We start from the raw sequence: 19561 nt of genomic DNA, 5'->3' as shown, positions 1-19561 counted from the left end.
CTCCTGCGGCTCTTGCTGTCTCCCGGGCCCGCCGCACCAGTTGTTGCTGGTCACGAGGGTCCGAGCTAGTCAGCACGGCCTCCCACTGCTCGGGTGTGGGGTTGGGTATATGCGGGACTACCTGTATTTTGGGGCATGCCCATGTGGTGTGATATAGGGAAGCGTAGTCGTTGCAAACGGGGCATTTGTACGAGTACAGTGCAGGGTGTATTGCGTGTAATCTGCTTAAATGGGGGTATGTGTTGGTTTGTAATTGTCGCCATGCTACTGCGTCTTCGCGTGAGAGGGTCTTGTGCGGGGGTGGGTATTGTCGCCTGTTCAATCTGTGGTGTTCTAATATGGCGTGGTATTGTAAAGGTACAGGCTCCATAGATGCGATCGTATCCCTCTCCTGTGGCGCCCGGGTGACATGAGCTCGGGCTGCAGCGTGCGCACGATCATTTCCACGGAGGGACTCGTGTCCTGGAGTCCATACTATTTCAACGTCGGGTAATAGAGAGGCTTGTTTGAGGAGTCGGGCGGCGATGGAAGATATTCTGCCTCTGGCATAGCTACGGCAAGCTGATTGGGAGTCGGTAATTATTGTAACGTGTTCTTTGGTTTGACTAGAGGTGATGGCTAAGGCGATGGCTGTCTCCTCCGCTTCGAGGGCGTTGGCAGTGCGGACCGTCATCGAGACCACCTCTTGAAGGTTATGGTCTACAACGCTGACTGCCATGGCTGCTTTTCGGGGGTACTGCGCGGCATCTGTGTATAGTATGGTGGGGAGGTTACCGTATCTTGTTCGAAGAGTCTTTGCGCGAGCTTTGCGACGACCGGCATGATGTTCCGGGTGCATGCTTCTGGGGATGGCGGCGACCTTGATATGCTCCCGGATGTTGGGGGCTAGATAGATTGATTTTTCGTGGCCTCGGCCCTGTGTTGGGTAGCCTAGGCGCGCTAGGAGCTTCTTGCCTGTTGGTGTGAGGGCTAGGCGTTGTCGTTGGCTTGTGAGGTGGGCGTCTATGATTTCTCTTACTGTGTTATGGACTCCTAGGGCTTCGAGCTTGAGTGTGGCTGTTCCCGGTGGTAGGCCGAGCGCTTGCTTGTATGCTTTCTGCAGAAGTATGTCTAGCTGATCTTTCTCTTTGGGAGTGAGGGGAAGGTACGGGGCAGCGTAGGCGATTCGGCTGATTATCAGGGCCTGGACGAGCTGGGTCACGTCGTCTTCTTTCAGGCCGTGTTGTTCGGTGGTGATGCGGCTGACCATTCGCATGACTTGGAAAGTTGTGTGCTTGAGACGTTGGATGGTGTATGCGCCTCCGCCGTCCTGTTGTATATGGAGGCCGAGGATGCGGACGCGATTTGCTGTGGGTATTTCTTTGCCGTCGAGGGTGAGTGTAATGTGGGGTATTTCATTGAGTTTTCTACGGGATTTCTGTCGAACGAGTAATAGTTCCGACTTCTCGGGGGAGCATCGAAGACCGCTGCTTCTTGCATAGTGCTGGACGACGTCGGTCGCTTGTTGGAGTGCGTCTTGCTTTTCTCCTTCAGAACCAGTGGTGGTCCAGATAGTGATGTCATCGGCGTATACTGCGTGCCTAATTCCTGGTATTGCGTTGAGTTTATCAGGCACTTGGCGTGTATTCGCGGGCTTCTTTCATGCTCGGAAAAACACTTTTATGTAGCACGTATTGCGCAATGGAAAGCTGTATCGGGAGTTTTTCATGTTGCTATACAACTTTCTCATTGACACTTTGATAATTAGGACAGTACTTCTCGAGTTAGATAATTATTACAATTATTTATTAAATCTCGGTAACGAAAAAAATACTGGCGGCTACTCCACTTTACTGGAAACAATACGCACTAGGTTTGCTTCACGTAACGGCGTTCCTCTTTTTTTTTAAATCATGCTGTGTGATAGCTGGGACACCCTGTATATATATATATATATATATATATATATATATATATATATATATAACAGGTGATATTGCCTAATAAAAGCACTGCATTCTCCGCAAGGTCAACCATGGCGGCTCAGAGGCGCGTTTGTCACTGAAATCTTCAGCGCGTTTCTTGTCCTCATGCGCAAGCTATCGCTTACCAAAATATCCACCCAATGTTGGTTCTGCCATGGCCGCGCTGTAACCCTAGAGCTTGAGTCCCAGCGCAGCCGTGGTTCGGTCGGGAATTTCATTTACGAAGGTTTACGATCGGTTCACACGCTGAAACACTGCAGGGAAAATACAATCAGACTTGCATGTAGAAATCAACTTTAGCTCTGGCAGCTTGACAAAACATCAGCAATTCCACCGACGACTGCATCTTAATACTTACACCATCGTAAATTCATAGTTACAGAAGTCGTCTTTTGCAGCCACGTTGAAAAAAAAATGAAGGTAAAATTTTATACCCGCATCATGAAATAGCTCACGCAAGAAAAATATTTATTACTATTGTTTTATTTCCGTTGGTGAAGTGCTAAAGAGTCTAGCTCCGATGAATTTGATATAAACGCCTGAAGGCTCAAATAACGCAGACAGCATGAGGTTTGCTGCAAGGTAAAATAGCTTCACATTGAAAAGGTAGTACGTAAAGCAAATTCCGAAAAAAAGAGACGAGCGTGATTTTCGTAAGTCATGAACTTATGAAGCTGGCAAACATGCGGCAAATTGGGTGTCCTTTGTAATTGAAATATAGCAATAATAGGGGAAATGAATAGACGACGAACAATCTTCATCTGAATGCACTCGCCCGGCCGCTTCGTACTTACGACGCTTCTCGAGGCGTGCGGCTCGCTCTTCCTCCGTCTCCTCGGCTTGCTGCCTCCTCTTGGATTTGTTCCGACGTCGAAGCCTCGCTTCTTTCAGTCGGTCCAACTCACTTTCCATATCTGCCGACGAATCCCACCGATCCGGTCTTCTATATATACGATGCAACACCAGCTCCTCCGGCGATGCAATGCCGGTAACGCCGGAAACGCGCAAACGCCGGCAACATTACCGGCAAACGCTGCGGTGTTTGCTAGGCAACAGCTCCGCTCGCGGTGCGGCCACCGACCACAACAAAACGGCTAGAATGCGGCCAATCTAGCTCTTGCTGCAAAATTATTGGACACGAAAACACCATTGTCGTCGCTGGAAAGCCATACCCGCATCTTCCGGATTGCGCTTGCAATGCTCCACAAATCGAGCTACGGCCAGCGGCTTTTCTATTGGCAAGGTTCTCGAGTATTATACTCGCGGACAACTTTCTGTGACAATGAAGGGGAAGCTGCGGAGGCAAAGCGCGCACAAATGAGAGCACTTCTTAAAAGAGTTCCGCGTTTTAATCCACGTTGGTTTAGGCTGGGGAAGAGAAAACATAAGCAGTTTATTAGCAACAGTTAAATAAGACAGAACACAGCAGTGAAAGTCAAAGTTTGCGCTCATTTGGCGGCTTTTCCCTTCCGCGTCTGGGCAAACGCTAAACCGTCGCACGTGGAAGCTGCGTCGATTCAGCGTCTGTTCCAAGCAACCAAAAGCACTCACAAACGCTGACGGACTACTTGGCGTGGTAACACATGTGCAGCATCCACGCGCCTGTACCTTTCCCTTCATTGCCACAGAAAGTTGTCCGCGAGTATTTTTATAGTGCACTAGATCTGGTCCCGCATGGGACTGTTAGCTCCATTGATGGATTCGGTGGAGCTAACACATCCTTTTAAATATCAGCTGTCACATAGTAAGTGAACTTAGCAAGCAAATGGCCAGAGAAGGAGAACCATTTATGAATAACGACATTTGCAGGGATGCCCTTGTAAGCTTTACTTCTTTTCGCAGACAGCCGAACCGTTTAAGTTCGACAGATTTGTCAGACCAGTGTGCTTACCATGGAAAGGACGCAACCTTGTGGGAAAAGAGGCTGTAATTTCTGGCTGGGGCAGAGTGTCCGCACGTGAGTAATCAAAGAAGTGAACCATTTACCTGCGACTCACAGCTTAACCCACAATCAACAGCGCATTTTGCCGCCCTATAGTTTCTTACGATTACGACTGTACCATTACCAAAATACTGTCATGTAGACGTTGTACCAATGGTGACGATTTGGTTACTGCCCAAAGTGTGAGCTAATAAACTAAACCTTCTTTAGACCCATGTTGTGCCCAAAAAGACAGACAACACCCAAACCACAACCATAGCGCCGAAGACGGCCCTTAGTCGTCGAATCTGACTTGGGCATTAATCCATCTGCCATTCAGAGAGGAAATAGCGAACATTCAATGGTGCTCACATACCTTCGAGAGTACACCAGAATTTTCGCGTAAAGCGTGCAATCTGATTAAACGCGGATCTTTCATTAATGAGTCAGCAACAGCCTTCAAGGAACTTCCGATAAGTAGGTCTAATTTCATGAATGCAATATTCTGGTCGAAAAGAATTGGTTACAAAACGCACAATCGTGTACGCGTGTGATTACTTGCGTAACTGCATTCTCGTTAAAATCAGTTTTGTAGTTACAGTCACCGAAAGCATAAATAAATCCCAGCTCATTTAGTTCTACGTCGGAGTCACGTGACGCAACCTGACGTGCTGTTGTTTCAATAGCTTAACGCACGTGGTTGCGTCAGTTTACCTCAATCAGCTTTAAAACAAGCCCCTTGAAGTGACCCATATTATCTTAGATACATGGCCCTATTCTAACTACTCTTTTTAATTGGCAGTGCCTTGTACCTGAATATTGTAAACAAACTCTTAGAAAACAAGACATGCAACACTTCTACTCAAGATGCATGATATAATGTCGAAGTAGCATTTCGTGCGAATCTAGCTTATTGAGTCTCACGCTTTAAGTGTAACATTTATCGGGCAGAATTTCAGGGATACACTAGACCGAGATCGCTGCACAGGCAAAATTGACCCCCCCCCCCCCCCCCGCAGTGACCTAAATTTATCATTTAAAGTGCGTGAGCTTGCCTTCCGTTTCTTTATCTAAAAATAAATTGGTTCTTCTCAACAACAGCTGGTAACAGCTCATTATTGTCGGCAGTGCACACGTGTTTTCTGTACCATGTGATTTGCTGGTTTGTTTTATTTCTTTTGTGTTCCTATGTGCATTTATTCAATGTTTCTGGCACTAAACTTTAGTTCGAAGTGAGCGCTTGTGCCTGTCGTATTTTGTCTTTCAGTGTTATCCTAAAGTTCTGCGCTATGTTTGAAAAGTTACGGATTAAAACTAGCCCCAAGCAATGCTAACTCCGCCTTCGGAAAGTAACTGTCTCCATCAACGTAACTTTGTAAGAAAAAGTGGCGCAATTTTAAATAAGCTGAGCGCCAGCATCCAGTAGTGTCAACGTTGGGTTTGTTCTTCTGAAGCAATCTCCTGCTTCAAATCATAAGCGATGGCTAAAAAAAAACAGTGTGGACCTCGCCACTTTCTTTATGCGAGCTAGTTCAACCTTGAGTCATTCATTACCATGAGGCTAACTGAAGCGTGCAGACACGAGCGTACAACAGTGAACGACGTTTATTGGTAACGAGGCTTTTTATAGGCGCTGGAAGTGTGCGCAGAGAACGTGCGCAATGGCAAGGAGGGGTGCCAGTGACGATGCATCAGCCTGCCGTGTGCAGTGGCGAGGAGGTGTGCCAGTGACGATGCATCAGCCTTGTTCCCCCTCAAGGCTGGTAACGATCTGGCGGGCGGCGGTTTCTGGTAGACCTGCGTAACATGTTCTCGCCAGGATCAGAATCTTTATTGGCATCACAATTTGCGCCGCTGACGTCACGTATAACTTGATTGTCCTCCATATCTGGTCTGCTATCCGCGTCTGGCCCACCTGGGCTCTCGGGTTGTTCGCTTTCGATCACTGGTGCACCAGGTTCCCCAGCTTCGGTCTGCTGTGCGTCAACGCCGGGCTCTTGCTTGATTTCTGTTTCACAGGCGGCGAACCCAGAGTTAGTTTTCCTCGCTCCTAACTGGTCGTAGTGCCGACGATGAAGCTCGCCATCTCCATATTTGATGGTTGCCATGCGGTCGCCTTCGGGGACCTGCACAACGCCGGCCTTCCATCTGGCTCCAGTCCCGTAGTTCCTATACCAAACAGTCTCCCACTTGGCGGATTGTTCCGGGGTGCTCGGTATCTGCGTGAGAATAAGGGCGGCATGACACGATGTTATCCAACTTGTATCTAGGCTCGAAACCAAGCAGCATGAAGGCTGGTGTTTTTCCACTGGGCAGAGGGATTCGGCGATATTGAAGGAGAATTCGGTCCAATCGACCTCGCAGTGTGCCGCTAGCATTCTTGCGCAGTCCCAGCTTTATCTTTAGCACTGCCCTCTCTGCTAAGCACTTTGATTCAGGATGATAAGGCGCAGTGCGAAGGTGGCAAATTCCGTTCTCTTTCATGAACGACAGAAACGGCGCACTAGTGAACTGTGGTCCATTGTCAGAAACCACGGTTCGGGGCAGGCCAAACCTACTAAACATTGATTGTAATGCTTCGATAGTACGTGCCGCGCTGGCTATCTTCATGGGGCTCACCTCTATCCATTTCGTATGCGAGTTAACTGCGATGGAGTCAACTGCGATTTTGCACCACGCCATTACATTCCATGGTGCAAAAAAGTGGTTGAACCATGTTGACGGACGTCGCTTGCATGTTGAGCAGGAATTGTTCATAGTCGTCATTGTCCGACCATTGTCCTTCCCAGTGGGCTACTCTGTGCTGCTGATACTGGCGCTGCTGGCACACCAGAGCTAGGTGCCCTTGCCTCTTACAATTGAAACATTTAGCATGACGGAACTTGCATTTCCCCGCAGTATGACCTTTTGTGCCGCAGCATGTGCACGCTCCTTCGTGCCGCCTGTCTTGCCTGTTCGCAGTCGCTCGCAGTGACGGAAATCTGCTTGGCTGGCATTTACTTTTCATCATAAGCATAGCGTGCACGTTGCCTGTATCTTCGCCACTCGCCATCTCGTCTACGTTTGCAGCCACCATCTCGGCAGCGCGCGCTGCCTCTTCCGCCTCCCTCAGGGTGACTTCCGTTTTTACCAACAGTTTCCGACGCACATTCGCGACGCGCAGCCCACAGACAATACGGTCCCTTAGCATCCTGTCGAGGGCGTCACCGAAATTACACCTACTTGCAATCTTTCGTATCTCCACTATGAATTCGTTTGCAGACTCTCCTGCAAGCTGATTCCTTGTAAAGAACTTGTACGATTCTGCGATTTCGTTACATGTCGGAGCAAATCGCTCACCGAGGAACTTCACGGCATCGTCGTATATCAAGTCCTGTATCTTCGCCGGCGCGCAGCGCGCATCCAATAGATCCACTGTCATTGTGCTCAAAGCTGTGATCAAAATCGCCCTGCGCTTCTTTCCGTACGCGACGTCGTGAACCTCGAAGTGTGCTTCCAAACGCAGCTTGTAAGCCTCCCAGTTGACCGCCTCCTCATAAAAAGATGGTGGTCCCCCGTGCGCAGCCATGGTCGCAGAGCGACGACCCTTGTCGCAACTGAAGCGTGCACACACGAGCGTACAACAGTGAACGACGTTTATTGGTAACGAGGCTTTTTATAGGCGCTGGAAGTGTGCGCAGAAAACGTGCGCAGTGGCAAGGAGGGGGTGCCAGTGACGATGCATCACTAACTAGACCCATTAGCTGAAGGTACTGACAGAAAAATGCGCTAAGTGAATATGTTATGAGGACAATTACCAGGGCTGCCAACACTGACTTTATACCTTTAAAATATTCTGGTGCATCAGTGAATGTTCGCGCTGTATGAATTTGGTGGGCTGACATATTCTCACGTTTCGTTATGTCATTTTGTAATTTACGTGCAAGATTGCCGTTCCCTGTAGGTCTTGTTGCCAGTAAGGAGTCACTCGTGTGACCATTGATAAATTGCCATCAGTACCAAAAGGTCAGAACTGAAACCACCACTCTCAGAGCTCGTTATGTCACTTCGAGAAAAGCATCTTATTGGTGTGGCGAGTCAAGAGTTTCCTAATCGAAACTGACGATTTCATGTAACATTTTAGGTCTGCATTCTACTAGCTGTTCTGTGCGATTTCATACAATGTTATGTATTTTCTAGAAATTTTACAGCCACTCACAAAATGTGTTGACTGCGTTTTTTTATTGTCTGTGGTTTATCCCGCAGTACAATTTTTTAAACTCTGTTGTACTTCGGGGATTTTGGGAAGCGACGTAGCCATTACTGCTGTAGTGCCACTGTTTTGAAAACGAAGACCTACAATGTGCCTGTTTATCGTGCTCTTCCGTTTTACCCACAAGTGTAGTTACGTGTTTAACAGGCTGATTCGCGTAAGGTGGGTACAATGTCTCCGTGTGGGCAGCGTGGGGAATATTGTCTAGGGGGACTAGAGTTTTCTCATTGTAACTCCTTTGTGCGAATGCAGATGAAGTTTCATGTTTGTGCGAGTTGGATTTGAGACATTTGCAGTATGTGTTGTCAGGATAAGCACACTTCATAGACAAGCTGTCCGTCTCAACAGGCAAGAGTGGCTTGGACTTGCTTCGAATCACCCAGACGATACTTCCTTACAACCGCTGTAAGAAAAGCTTCAGCAGAGAAGAACTTGCGAATAGGTTAACGCCGAACGTGGTGTTGTGCGCCAGAAGAAAAGGTAAAGGAATATGCAAGGTGAGGTTCATTCACCAAACTGTTCTCGGAGCAAAAGTGAACCATACAGATACTTTCTAAACAGAGACTAAAGAGAAACAGAAGATCAGTTTACTCTGACTAAGCATTACATCAAAGCTGCAGTTTCGTTAAATGTGTGGTACTGTGTTCAATAAGAAGAAACAGAAGAAATGAAACTCAAAGTTTCATTTTTGGAAATCTGTGACAGAACCACATGTCCAGTACGTCACTTCGATGTCATGATTTTAAAGCATTTTGCCGTGTTAGGACTTTTATGGCGTATGTAGCCCTTCTTAAAAGTTTTCAGAGTCAGTATTTGCCGTCCTTACAAGGCATCGTCACCGATAAATGGTTATCGTGAGTCGAGCGCGTAATGTGAAAAAAAAAATACAACGTGAAGGTGATGTGATGCGAAAAGTTCAAGGTGGCGTCGCCATCTTTATAATGTTCCCGAGGCTTTTCTTGCTTACAAAGCATCGTCTTACGGTACGAGTGGTATTTTTTAGTATTGGAGAAGGGTAATTTACTTTATTATGGCTCAACCCAATTGTTCCTTCAGTGTCCCTTTAGAGTTCGCCCATCCTATATTTCAGGGATAGCTATTTAGAAGCGAATCCATCACATTATATCCGCGCGAACAAAATATGTTTTGATTTCTGACTTCCTTTTATATATTAGCACAGTGAAGCTTTGTAAGCAAATTACCATGCATGTAGTATGAAATCAGAGAAAAGCAATTCCGATAACACACCTCCGTTCTATAGTCGTCTTCTCAAGTTCCTTGCCACAAGTTCCTCTGAAACCATGTATTGTGTGAGTATTTGGCCACACGACGACAGATGGCTTAACACCCCTCAAAATATGGATTACATGAAGAAAAGCAACTATAGTGTTAATTCACAATAGCGCCAACTAATTCGTAGAATATAGTGCAAAAAATAATAATGGGACAGAAATCTTGAAAAGTGTTCTGCACCAGGTGTGCAAATATGCCCTATATAGAATTTAGAATAAAGCGGAGAGAGACATGCCAAACTGGAATAAATGTCTGCTAAATGTGCTATTCAGCGGACTGTGTGGGCGCTTCACGATTCATAATGGTACGTAGACAGCAGTGCCTCTACAGTATTTATCACATAAAGCCTGTAAGGCCGCTAAGCCGGACTAGTTTGTGCACGATTGAGAGGTACGCAGCAGCAAGATACTTAACATGCATGCCGTCTTTTGCTTTTCTCTTGAGTTCGTCGGCTGAGGTTGTTTGTCGGCTTAGACAAGCAAACGGCTACTGTAGGGCGTTGTTGCGCTCCCCATGAGTTAACTGGAAAGCTTGCTGGTCAACTAAAGATGTATAGGGAAGTTTCTTGTGAATCTAGTTTTACAAAGTGGAGACCTGCAACGCGTTGAATTGGAAAAATCTTTGTCAACCTTTTTTGTTATACTTTGCCAATATAATAATGCAGAATATTCTTGAAGGAATATTTTCTTTCTTCCTTCTGCTTAATATATGCTGATTTTATTGTGCCGCATGGAAATTATATAAAGTTCAGAGTGTCCTTGCAATGTCTCTGCTACCACGACAGCCGCAGACTGTGAAGTAATATAGCTATCTATTGCCGTGCGCTTCTTTCAAGACGTGATAGTGGCTAATGTCGTTTCTTTGTGTTTAGTTTATTTAACTGATGTTCAGTTTTCTATATTATATACCAGGAATGATCAATCACAAAGACATGTTTCACCATCAGTGCAAGTAAATATTTTCTCAGAATTCAGCGCTGCCACTGAATTGTCTTTTTACACTAATAATGCTTGACTCTCTGTCATCATCATAATTATCAGCCTATATTCATGTCCACTGCAGGAGGAAGGCCTCTCCTTGTGACTTCCAATTACCCCTGTCTTGCGCTATAGCTGATTCCAACTTGCGCCTGCTCTGTACGCGTAGCCAAAGAATCCTGACTGCTTTCGTATTAATCTTCATATCATGCGCAATAGGTTTTTTTTGGAAGCTCATCAGCCAGTGGCGTGCTTGCAGATAATATATGATGTTTAATGGGACACCTTTTTTTCTTGTAAATACAGAAGAATATGCGCAGTGTACTGCAGGGTCAGTCAATAATATTCCAATGGCCTCCTTTATTTATTTATTTATTTATTTATTTATTTATTTAAAGATGCCTTACAGGCCCCTAGAGGCATTGTGTGAGGGGTAGAGTGCAATAAAACAATACAACTTATACAGTAATTAGAATTCATATGTGAATATATATACAAAATATACAGGGTAAGAAATGCGCTAATATAGTAATGTAGTGTTACAATATGTCCAAGAAAACAAACTGAAGGCTTTCAACGCGACAGCTCATTTAACAATAAAATTTCACAGAGTAAAACATAATCAATGGTATTACAGAGTGCCCTAAACATAATTAAGCTACAACAAAAATGTATTAACACGTAGTTGCACGTTGTTACTGGAAAGGCAATGACAAAAATAATACGTTAGGATATGTAGAGTTGCTTGAAAAATGCGTTGTTAGATGAAGCCGGATATGTTCTTGGTCACTTTCATAAACTATGGTGTTAGGAAGGTCGTTCAAATGACGAATGACTCTAGGAAGAGCGGGGTAGGTAAATGAGTTAGTCTTTCCGTAGATCGATATGAAATTCAACCAATTGTAGAACCGTTGCGACCTTGTAGTTTCAAGAGGCAGAACTGATGGCTCTGTGTTATGTACGTATTTATGAAATAAGGATAGCAGGGCTATATCACGACGATCTTGCAAGGGCTGTAATGAGAGGCCGAGCTTAATTTGTGTAATGCTTTTGTTATAGCCATAACAACGTGAGATAAAACACGCAGCCCTATTCTGAATAGATTCCAGTTCTTTTATCAAATATATCTGATGGGGAGGCCAGACGGATGCAGCGTATTCAAGCTGAGGTCGAACAAATGTTAGGTAAGCTAGTTTATGAATATATTTAGTAGAATTATGTAACTTTCGGCGTGTGTACCCTAATTATCTCGAAGAATTAGCGCATGTGTATGCAATGTGCGTTGACCACGAAAGAGTCGAAGTTAGGTTAACACAAGATATTTATATTGAGTATCATGCAAAATACTGATGTTATCTATGTGATAAGAAAACGTAGAGTTAGTATGCTTGCGGCTAAAAGAAATAATTTTACATTTAGAAACGTTAAGCTTCACTAGCCAAGTGTTACATCAAAGAGGAATAAGTTCAAGTTCTTTTTGGAGGGTTGCATGATCATTGTCACTCTTAATACGATAAAGTACTATAAAGACTGCAGTCGTCCGCTAAAATGCACACGTGTGAGGACATGTAATAGGTAACGGTCCAAGAACGCTGCCTTGTGGTACACCTGAAGCAACGTGTGAAAGATGCGAGGATCATTTATTAACCGCTGTGAATTGCTGACGATTAGATAGGAAACGGCGAATTCATGTTAGTGTGAGAATCTAATTTACAAATAGATAATTTGAATATCAAACGGCAATGTGCTACAAGGACAAACGCTTTCGAAAAATCTAGACAAGCACAATCAGTTTGTACATCTTCTTTCATGTTAGTAGGTAAATGAGTTGTTAATTCGAATAATTGCGTCTGACATGAGAAATTGTACGATTGTACGATAAGTGGAACAAAAAAAACATTTTTACGCCGACTTTGATGGAGCATATCTCCGAACTAGTCTCATTATGGAAATTCATTTCAATTGGATATGCCTTGCAAACTCACCGGCTACAGTTCCTGAATTGCTATATGTGCCATAAATAATTAGTTATGAAGGTAATTATTTATTTTTCGTTATTTATTAGATAATGTGCTTCAATTTCCCGTGCAAGTAATGTCCGCCTCTCTGAATAATGGAGCTAAAGGAATAGATTTGTGTTGTCTGCAACAGACGATTTTTTAATTCCGTAGAACGCAAAAATGATCCATTTTATAGCCATAATGAAGAGTGGCACCTTCGTGCCAAGGTACAATGAAAAAATTACTGCAATATGCAGATAATGCATGCAGCTTTTTTGTGTTTGCAAAGAAGGCAAACAAAATCAAATAAAGACAATGGAGCACCCGCACAGTATGCCATACATTACACCTTTGGCTCAGAGAACAGGTAACAAAGCCTTCAACGGAAAAACAATTGACGGAAAAAAACATTACTCTTTTCATTGAACATAGTCATCACAACAATGCCTCCCAGTAATCCTAGTGGTATCCATGCTTAGGAAAAAATAAGAGCGCTAGAGAGCCAAGGGACACAGGCAAAGAGGAACACGACACTGGCGCTTCTCTTTGCAGTTCTTCTTTGCCTGTGTCCTTTTCTTTCTAGCGCTGTTATATTCCTAAACATGAATTCCCACCAACTCGCCCAGATTTCTCTTCTAGTACTTGGTGACACTGTTGTTATCTCAATGCCCTTATTTTGAAGTTCACTTAGCAAGGTGGTGAGCCTGACGTGTGAAGTCTATGTGTTTTACAGGGAGATTCCGGCGGGCCACTTACCATCCTCGGCCAAGGCGGTAGAGCTGTTCAAGTTGGCGTTGCCGCTTTCGCCTACGGCTGCGCTCATCCGACCAAGGCTGATTTCTACACACGAGTGTCGACGTATGTTCCTTGGATAAGAAAGCAGCTGGCAGCGTTGGAGAGAAGCAACAGCTAAGAAGCGAACGCTGAGCGTAATAAAACCAGGAAAATCATCATCGCATTAGAATTATTAGCAAAAAGGAATGTGCACACACCATTTTTTTTCTTTTTATTCTTTTTACTCTTAAAATGCAACGTAATATCTCAATTGAAGCTGAAATTGAAAAACAGCATGATACCCGCCGTGGTTGCTAAGCACGAGGTCGTGGAATTAAATTCCGGCCACATTTCGACGGGGGCGAAATGCGAAAAACCCGTGTACTTAAATTTCGGTGCACGTTAAAGAACCCCAGGTGGTGCAACTTCCACCAGAGTCCACCACTAAAGCGTGCCTCATAATCATATCATGGTTTTGGCACGTTAACACGCCACAATAAAACAAAACAAAAAACAGCATGATGTTTTGCCAGAAGCTGTGTTAATAGAAATACTTAGAAAGATCGATATTATTATATGAAACTTCCACTCAAGAGAAACTCATATACACCGTTTCTGCAACCGACCCGTGCCAACTAACCTTACGATTGCAGGCCTAAGTTGACGACAACTGTGGTTTTGTGCTCTGCGCGCCATTGTGGTACGTAGCGTAACGCTGCGTAGCGTTGCTAAGCCCGTAGACACGGGATGAAATACCGGCCGCAGCGGTCGTATATCAATGGGGGCGAAATCCAAGAACACCCGTGTTCCGTACAATGGGTGCACGTTAAGGCACCGACGGTGGTCAAAATTGTTCCGGAGTCCCCCACTAGGGCATGCCTCGCAATACGATCGTGGTTTTAGGACGTAACAGCCCAGACTGTTTTCCTTTTGGTGCCCTTTTAACGTTGTTCTTTAAGCCTGTCATTTCTGACACTTGCTTAATATTCATTTTGTTGCGGTCAGAAGACTCACTATCTCAGGAACGTCACCATGCCATCGGTATTTTAAACTTTGACCGAGTAACTGGCCAGCGCTTGGTCTGTAAGCAGACTGTGGCCAGCAAAGCCGTTCTAAAGTTGAAGCTCTCGGCAGCACGAGCCATGTGCAATCAGCGCCATTTGTCAGCGCGGAGCATGAAGTGATCGCGTCAATAATTGGACAACGTACGCTATAAATTGAGTGCAGCCTAACGCTTCTCCATACAGTCAGATCATACCTCTGACAAAACGTACAAAGCATTATATCATTATGTGGCTAGTCTGACTTCGGAAATTCTTAAGAGACGGCGAGCCCTACGTCCACATTGAATACCTAAAGGGGCAGATATAGATCGTTCACATATAAAAGGACGCATTTATCCGCTCAAACTATTTCATTCACTATTTACACATGCTGGCATATCAAGTTTGGTTTCATTGAGCATCGTGGTGAAAACCCTACAGGGGCACCTTGGAGATTAATTGTGCAAGAAATGAGCGCTACAGGATCACGTGAATTGTGCGAAACCGTCGCTGTCCAGAGAGAACAGAAAGTGTGGGGGTCGCTTATCTCTGTGTGCGTCCTTGCGTTGCGAAACTCTGGTCCTCATGCTGAAGAGGAAGGTCAGAACGAAGCCACCGCAACTGTAAATTGCGTCCGAATCCCGGACCTCCCGACGACTGCCATGGCTCCATAAACCCATTCTAGGTCTCAGTCCCAGCCGGAATTCGTAGCCCCGGGTTTCGTCACCAAATATAAATGTCTGAGACCGACAGAATGGCTGCCCCGAACTTATTTTTGTACTAAACCGTAACCAGAATGAGAATGCGCGCCCCCATCTTGTCGCCGATGATGTCGGATGAAGGGGACGACGTGTAAGCACCAGTGCGGTTATTTCGTGCGTGATATCGCTCATTTTGCCTAACGACGTGGCACGAGCTGGAATAACGAGAAAGCGCCTTCTCTGATATGCTCACGCGCGGTGGTGGAGTCCATGGATGAACGAAGTTGCGCGCGCTGAAGTCGACATCACGATGGCGGTTTTCATGACGGAACTTCTGCCGTGTCTGCGACGCGGAAAGACGAAGGCGAGCAATCAGATTGGGAGGGCACCGTGTGCTAGGGCGACGTCGCGACGTGGGCAGCGTGCGCGGTCCAAGAGATGCTTGAAAGCTGATCAGGTGAGCAGCTACGAAATGTCGGTTCAAATACGATGGCGACAATGTGGCGAGAGATATGTCTTGTGGAAATACTTGAAGGGCAGAATCCTGAAATTCAAGGGTTTAAGACAAATTTTGGTTGACCGCGGCAGTCACAATGGTCCGTGGAAAAGACATGTGGTGCGACTATAAGACACAGCAGAGGGAGCGGCCGTACAGTCGCCATCCAGTACACAGGGGCTTGGTTTACGGCAGTGATACAGCTTTGAGTTTCCGATGGCCAGATGAATCAATAATGCACAGCATAGCTGGGTCTGCACACTGTCGGGAAGGTAGGTCGATGGAATCAGGCGAGTCAAGTTGTGCGGCACCAGCTGAGCAGTCAATTGTTGGCGAGTGCGCTGAGGAAAAAAAAATCGAGTCCAGAGGTGCCATCGTGAGGGCAGCTGTCAAGTACATGGAACGGGCCAGATGTGTCGCGACTGCTCACGCTGACACGGGAGCAATACATTCTCAACATACCGGGGTTTCTTCGTCGGCGACACGTGCTGTCGTTGGACTCGGTAGGTGTAGGTAATTTATTTCAGGGTTCCGAAATACTAGGTTTTCGGATTGAGTTCGGGTTTCTGTTCAGGCTTCTGCATATTTTCCTGTTCAGTTGAGGTTCAGCCATTTCAGCTCCGGAACAAAATGTTGCGTGAGCGTTGCTTGCTTGAGCCGCACACAATCAGAATGGGAGGACGATTAAGCTTCGCCTTGAAGAGTGGAACGCGATAGCATTCAAAGATCCCTGGCTCCTTATCAGGCTTTTTTCTCTCGTATATTCAAATTACAATTCGACGCTATCATGTCCGTAGGTTATCGTTAAGTTAGACTTTACAATTTTCTGGCGGATTTACTTTGAGAAATTTAATGTTTGTTCACTAACGCCTTGCGCAACACGGAGGGCCTGTGTGGTCGGAGTGGCTTGGAATTAATTTCTCCGCCACGGATGCCACGGACGCGGATGCTTATGCCGAAGCCGACGCCAAAACCAACGTGGATGCCGCATTTTCTGTGACACAGGGATACGGACACAAAAGTTGGCGGGTGGCTTTTTGCGTCGGAACGAAAGTTGAACACGAATACAACAAGCTGCTTTGAAAAAAAAGAACGAGAAACATCTTTTTTTTTCGATTTTCTGTTGCACCTTGCCTCCAAGCGGCCGCCGGCAGAAGCTTAAATTTCACGTCATGACCCCCACCGGCGCGCGCGCGCGGCCAAGGTCGGCCACAGCCGTCGCAGTGTTTCCAGGGGTGTCGGTCCCTTGCAGCGTTTGTTTAACCCCTCGCTGTTATACCAGCATCGTCGGTCGTGACACGCCGTCGCACACGTTTCCCAGAGACCAGAAAGTGCGTAAACTTTCGATACATGCCTGTTAGTCACCACGCATAGCCTGGAGACCTCTGAAAATGACTTTATTTGCGCGGACCACTTCGTCGACGATGATTATGTGACCAGCCCGGCTGTGCTGAAAAGCCCTGTCATGCCACTCAAAAGGCAATGCTTAAATCCTGACGCTGTGCCATCGGTCTTCTCACGAAAACGCAAGGCAGAAATGATCAGCGGCGCGTTGGAAAAGAGGAGGCGAAAAGATTTCGGTACTGTTTTCGTTCACTTGCAGCCTTCTTGAGCAGTGTGAGGGCGAGGCTGGGGCGAGATGCCCGAGGCTGGGCACGAAGGCAGTATAGTCTTTAAAAATGTTGGCAAAGCATAGTAAAACAATACAAGGCTAGCGAGCGCGACTCACGAGATCAGACACACACACAGCTCTGCTTCTCCACAGAAAAAAAAAAAAAAACTGGGCAGAACGACAGACAGGTGCTGCCATCTGTCGGCATAAACTACTATTCAGTCATCCACGCAGTGCTGAAAAAATTAAATTATGGGGTTTTACGTGCCAAAACCACGATCTGATTATGAAGCACGCAGTAGCGGGGGACTCCGCAAATTTGAACCACCTGGGGTTCTTTAACGTGCACCTAAATCTAAGTACACGGGTGTTTTCACATTTCGCCCCCATCGAAATGCGGCCGCAGTGGCACGCAGTGCTGAAGTACCCCGCAGCTGCCTCGCCTGCGTGTGCTCTTGAAAAAGCAAGTTTACAGACGAAATGACAAACAATTCTTGCACAAGTGTCTGGTGCAAAGCGAAATCGTCGCGCTACGGTTCGCGAAAACCTGACCGACACTTCCACGGCCGCCTGCTCTCCTTCGTCGCTTGACGCGGAAGGCTCGTAACCGTAAGCGGTAATATTTATTGCCAAGTTGGAATGGTCCTCGTCTTCAGACATGTTCTCATCGCTGGTAGAGGCACCAGAACTCGAATCCATGCTCGCGATGGAGGCGTCGGTGCGCTTCGAATGACCGCGGCCGGCCGGCTGGCTATCCGACGAGTGACTCGTGACGTCACGCCTTCCCACTCCAGGGGGTCGGGCGGCGAGGCGCGCGCTTACAAAAACGCCAAAAATAAAACCATCGGCTCAAAAATGAGCTAAGTGACTACTTATTTTCGATATAATCACACACGGAGGATTCATTTTCAGCATTTTCGTAAAATTTTCAGATTTCATGTCCGTATACTTTTAACGCTGTCGCGTTAAAATATACTGGTTCCAAGGAGACTGAACCGCTTGATACGGGTTCATAAATGTTTGCAATCAAATGCGCTCTAATGTACAGCTAATACAAGCTGTTTCTATTACATTGCTGTAAGCCCTCCATGATTGGTGCGTGTGTGTGTGTAAAAACTTTTTATTTACAAAAGTCCTGAGGCTCGACTATTTCAAGTCGAGGCGGGCCGCCCCCACGATGGCACCGTTAGGCCCAGCCCTTCAGTGACATCGTGGGCCCTATGGACAGCCCGTAGCTGATCTTGAAAAGATGAACTCTCTAGCATCTTCTTCCAATGGACGAAAAATATTTTGGGCAAACCCCCTTCCCCTGTCTGGCACGCGACGTCACGAAAACCATGAAAATATGACGTGTGCGCACCGATAATGCATTACTACAAAGAAAAAATTGGAAAATAATTATTTCTGATACCACTCCTTCATGGCCATATAGCACTCCGCATTTGGTAACAAGTATTAGGGCAGCTGCCACTTCGCCTTTCTCTCACGCCACATGTCAACAAACCGCAAAAACTCACCCCCTCCATGTGACCTGTATGCACTAAAGCCGCATCAATATGCCGAACTAAACTGAACTTTTTTCAGAATAGCCGGAGCCAGGCCCCATTCCGGAAGGCGTAAGAGACGTCTGCCTACCGATCGCTTTATCACTGGTTTATCGGAGCTGCCGGGGAGAACGGATTTATTTGCGCATACACAAAGTTTTCACGTTGCAGTATAAGGTTTGTTGACTCCTTTCGGCAGGTATGCGACATCGCTCTGCCAACTCTCCTGCGCTGAGGATCCGTTTTAGCGGCAACTTTACCAGTCCCTTACAAGGCCCCGCAATTTTCCACCAGCAACCGCAAGCTAAGCAAGGGAAAGCGGGCCAAATCCCAGACACCGGCACAACCCTCCTACTCCGGTTATCTACTTTCACTGAACTATATCTCGGCCCCACCGGATCCCCCTCCTTTTTAGCGTACTTCTGGCCTCTTGTCAGCCAATGAGATAAGAAAAAAATGATTCGTCATCCCGGCCAGGCGAAAGTGAATGTCCAGCGACGCTGTGGAAAACCGCCACAACTGCTGAGCTACCGGTGGCACCGCCTACATTATTTCCGAAAGTGTGGGACGAAATACATGGGCGTTCCAGTTACTTTTGTGCTTCAATGTATAAAACAGCATTTCGGTAAAAAAGTAAGTGGAACAACAGTGCATTTTTACGGCGAGTTTGATGGCGCATATCTCGAAACTGTTGTAATTCTGTGAATTCCTTCCAAGTGGATACGCCTGACAAGCTCACCGGCTACAATTCGTGGATTGCAATATGTGTCGTAAAGTAATGAACTAAGAATTTCTTAGGGAATTTTCGTTAATTAGTTGAATATGTGTTTCGCTTTCTTGTGCTATTATTGTCCCCCTCATCGATTAACCACAGCTCAACGATAAGAATTATGCTACCTGCCAGAGGCGATTTTTGAAAATTCCGTAAAGCTTAATGTTGAACAACCTGTATATGACGCGGGTTTGGTTCCGCCCTGCGCCAGA

General features: G+C 46.1%; 1 protein-coding gene across 1 annotated transcript in view; it reads left to right on the top strand.

Annotated features, from left to right (window-relative positions):
• The window catches only part of LOC119464799 (venom peptide isomerase heavy chain), a 30432-nt gene extending 17086 nt beyond the window's left edge, over positions 1-13346 (top strand). The window contains exons 7-9 of the mRNA XM_037725726.2: positions 3807-3921; positions 8486-8634; positions 13141-13346. Of these exons, the coding sequence (XP_037581654.1) occupies positions 3807-3921; positions 8486-8634; positions 13141-13320 (444 nt within the window). The 3' untranslated portion in view covers positions 13321-13346. The remainder of the gene's footprint in view (positions 1-3806; positions 3922-8485; positions 8635-13140) is intronic.
• The last annotated feature ends 6215 nt before the right edge of the window (positions 13347-19561 follow it).

Source organism: Dermacentor silvarum, chromosome 9 (genome assembly GCF_013339745.2).
Source record: "Dermacentor silvarum isolate Dsil-2018 chromosome 9, BIME_Dsil_1.4, whole genome shotgun sequence".
Lineage (NCBI taxonomy): Eukaryota > Metazoa > Arthropoda > Arachnida > Ixodida > Ixodidae > Dermacentor > Dermacentor silvarum.
The sequence above is the reverse complement of the archived record's forward strand: the minus strand, read 5'-3'. Positions and strand labels throughout refer to the sequence as shown.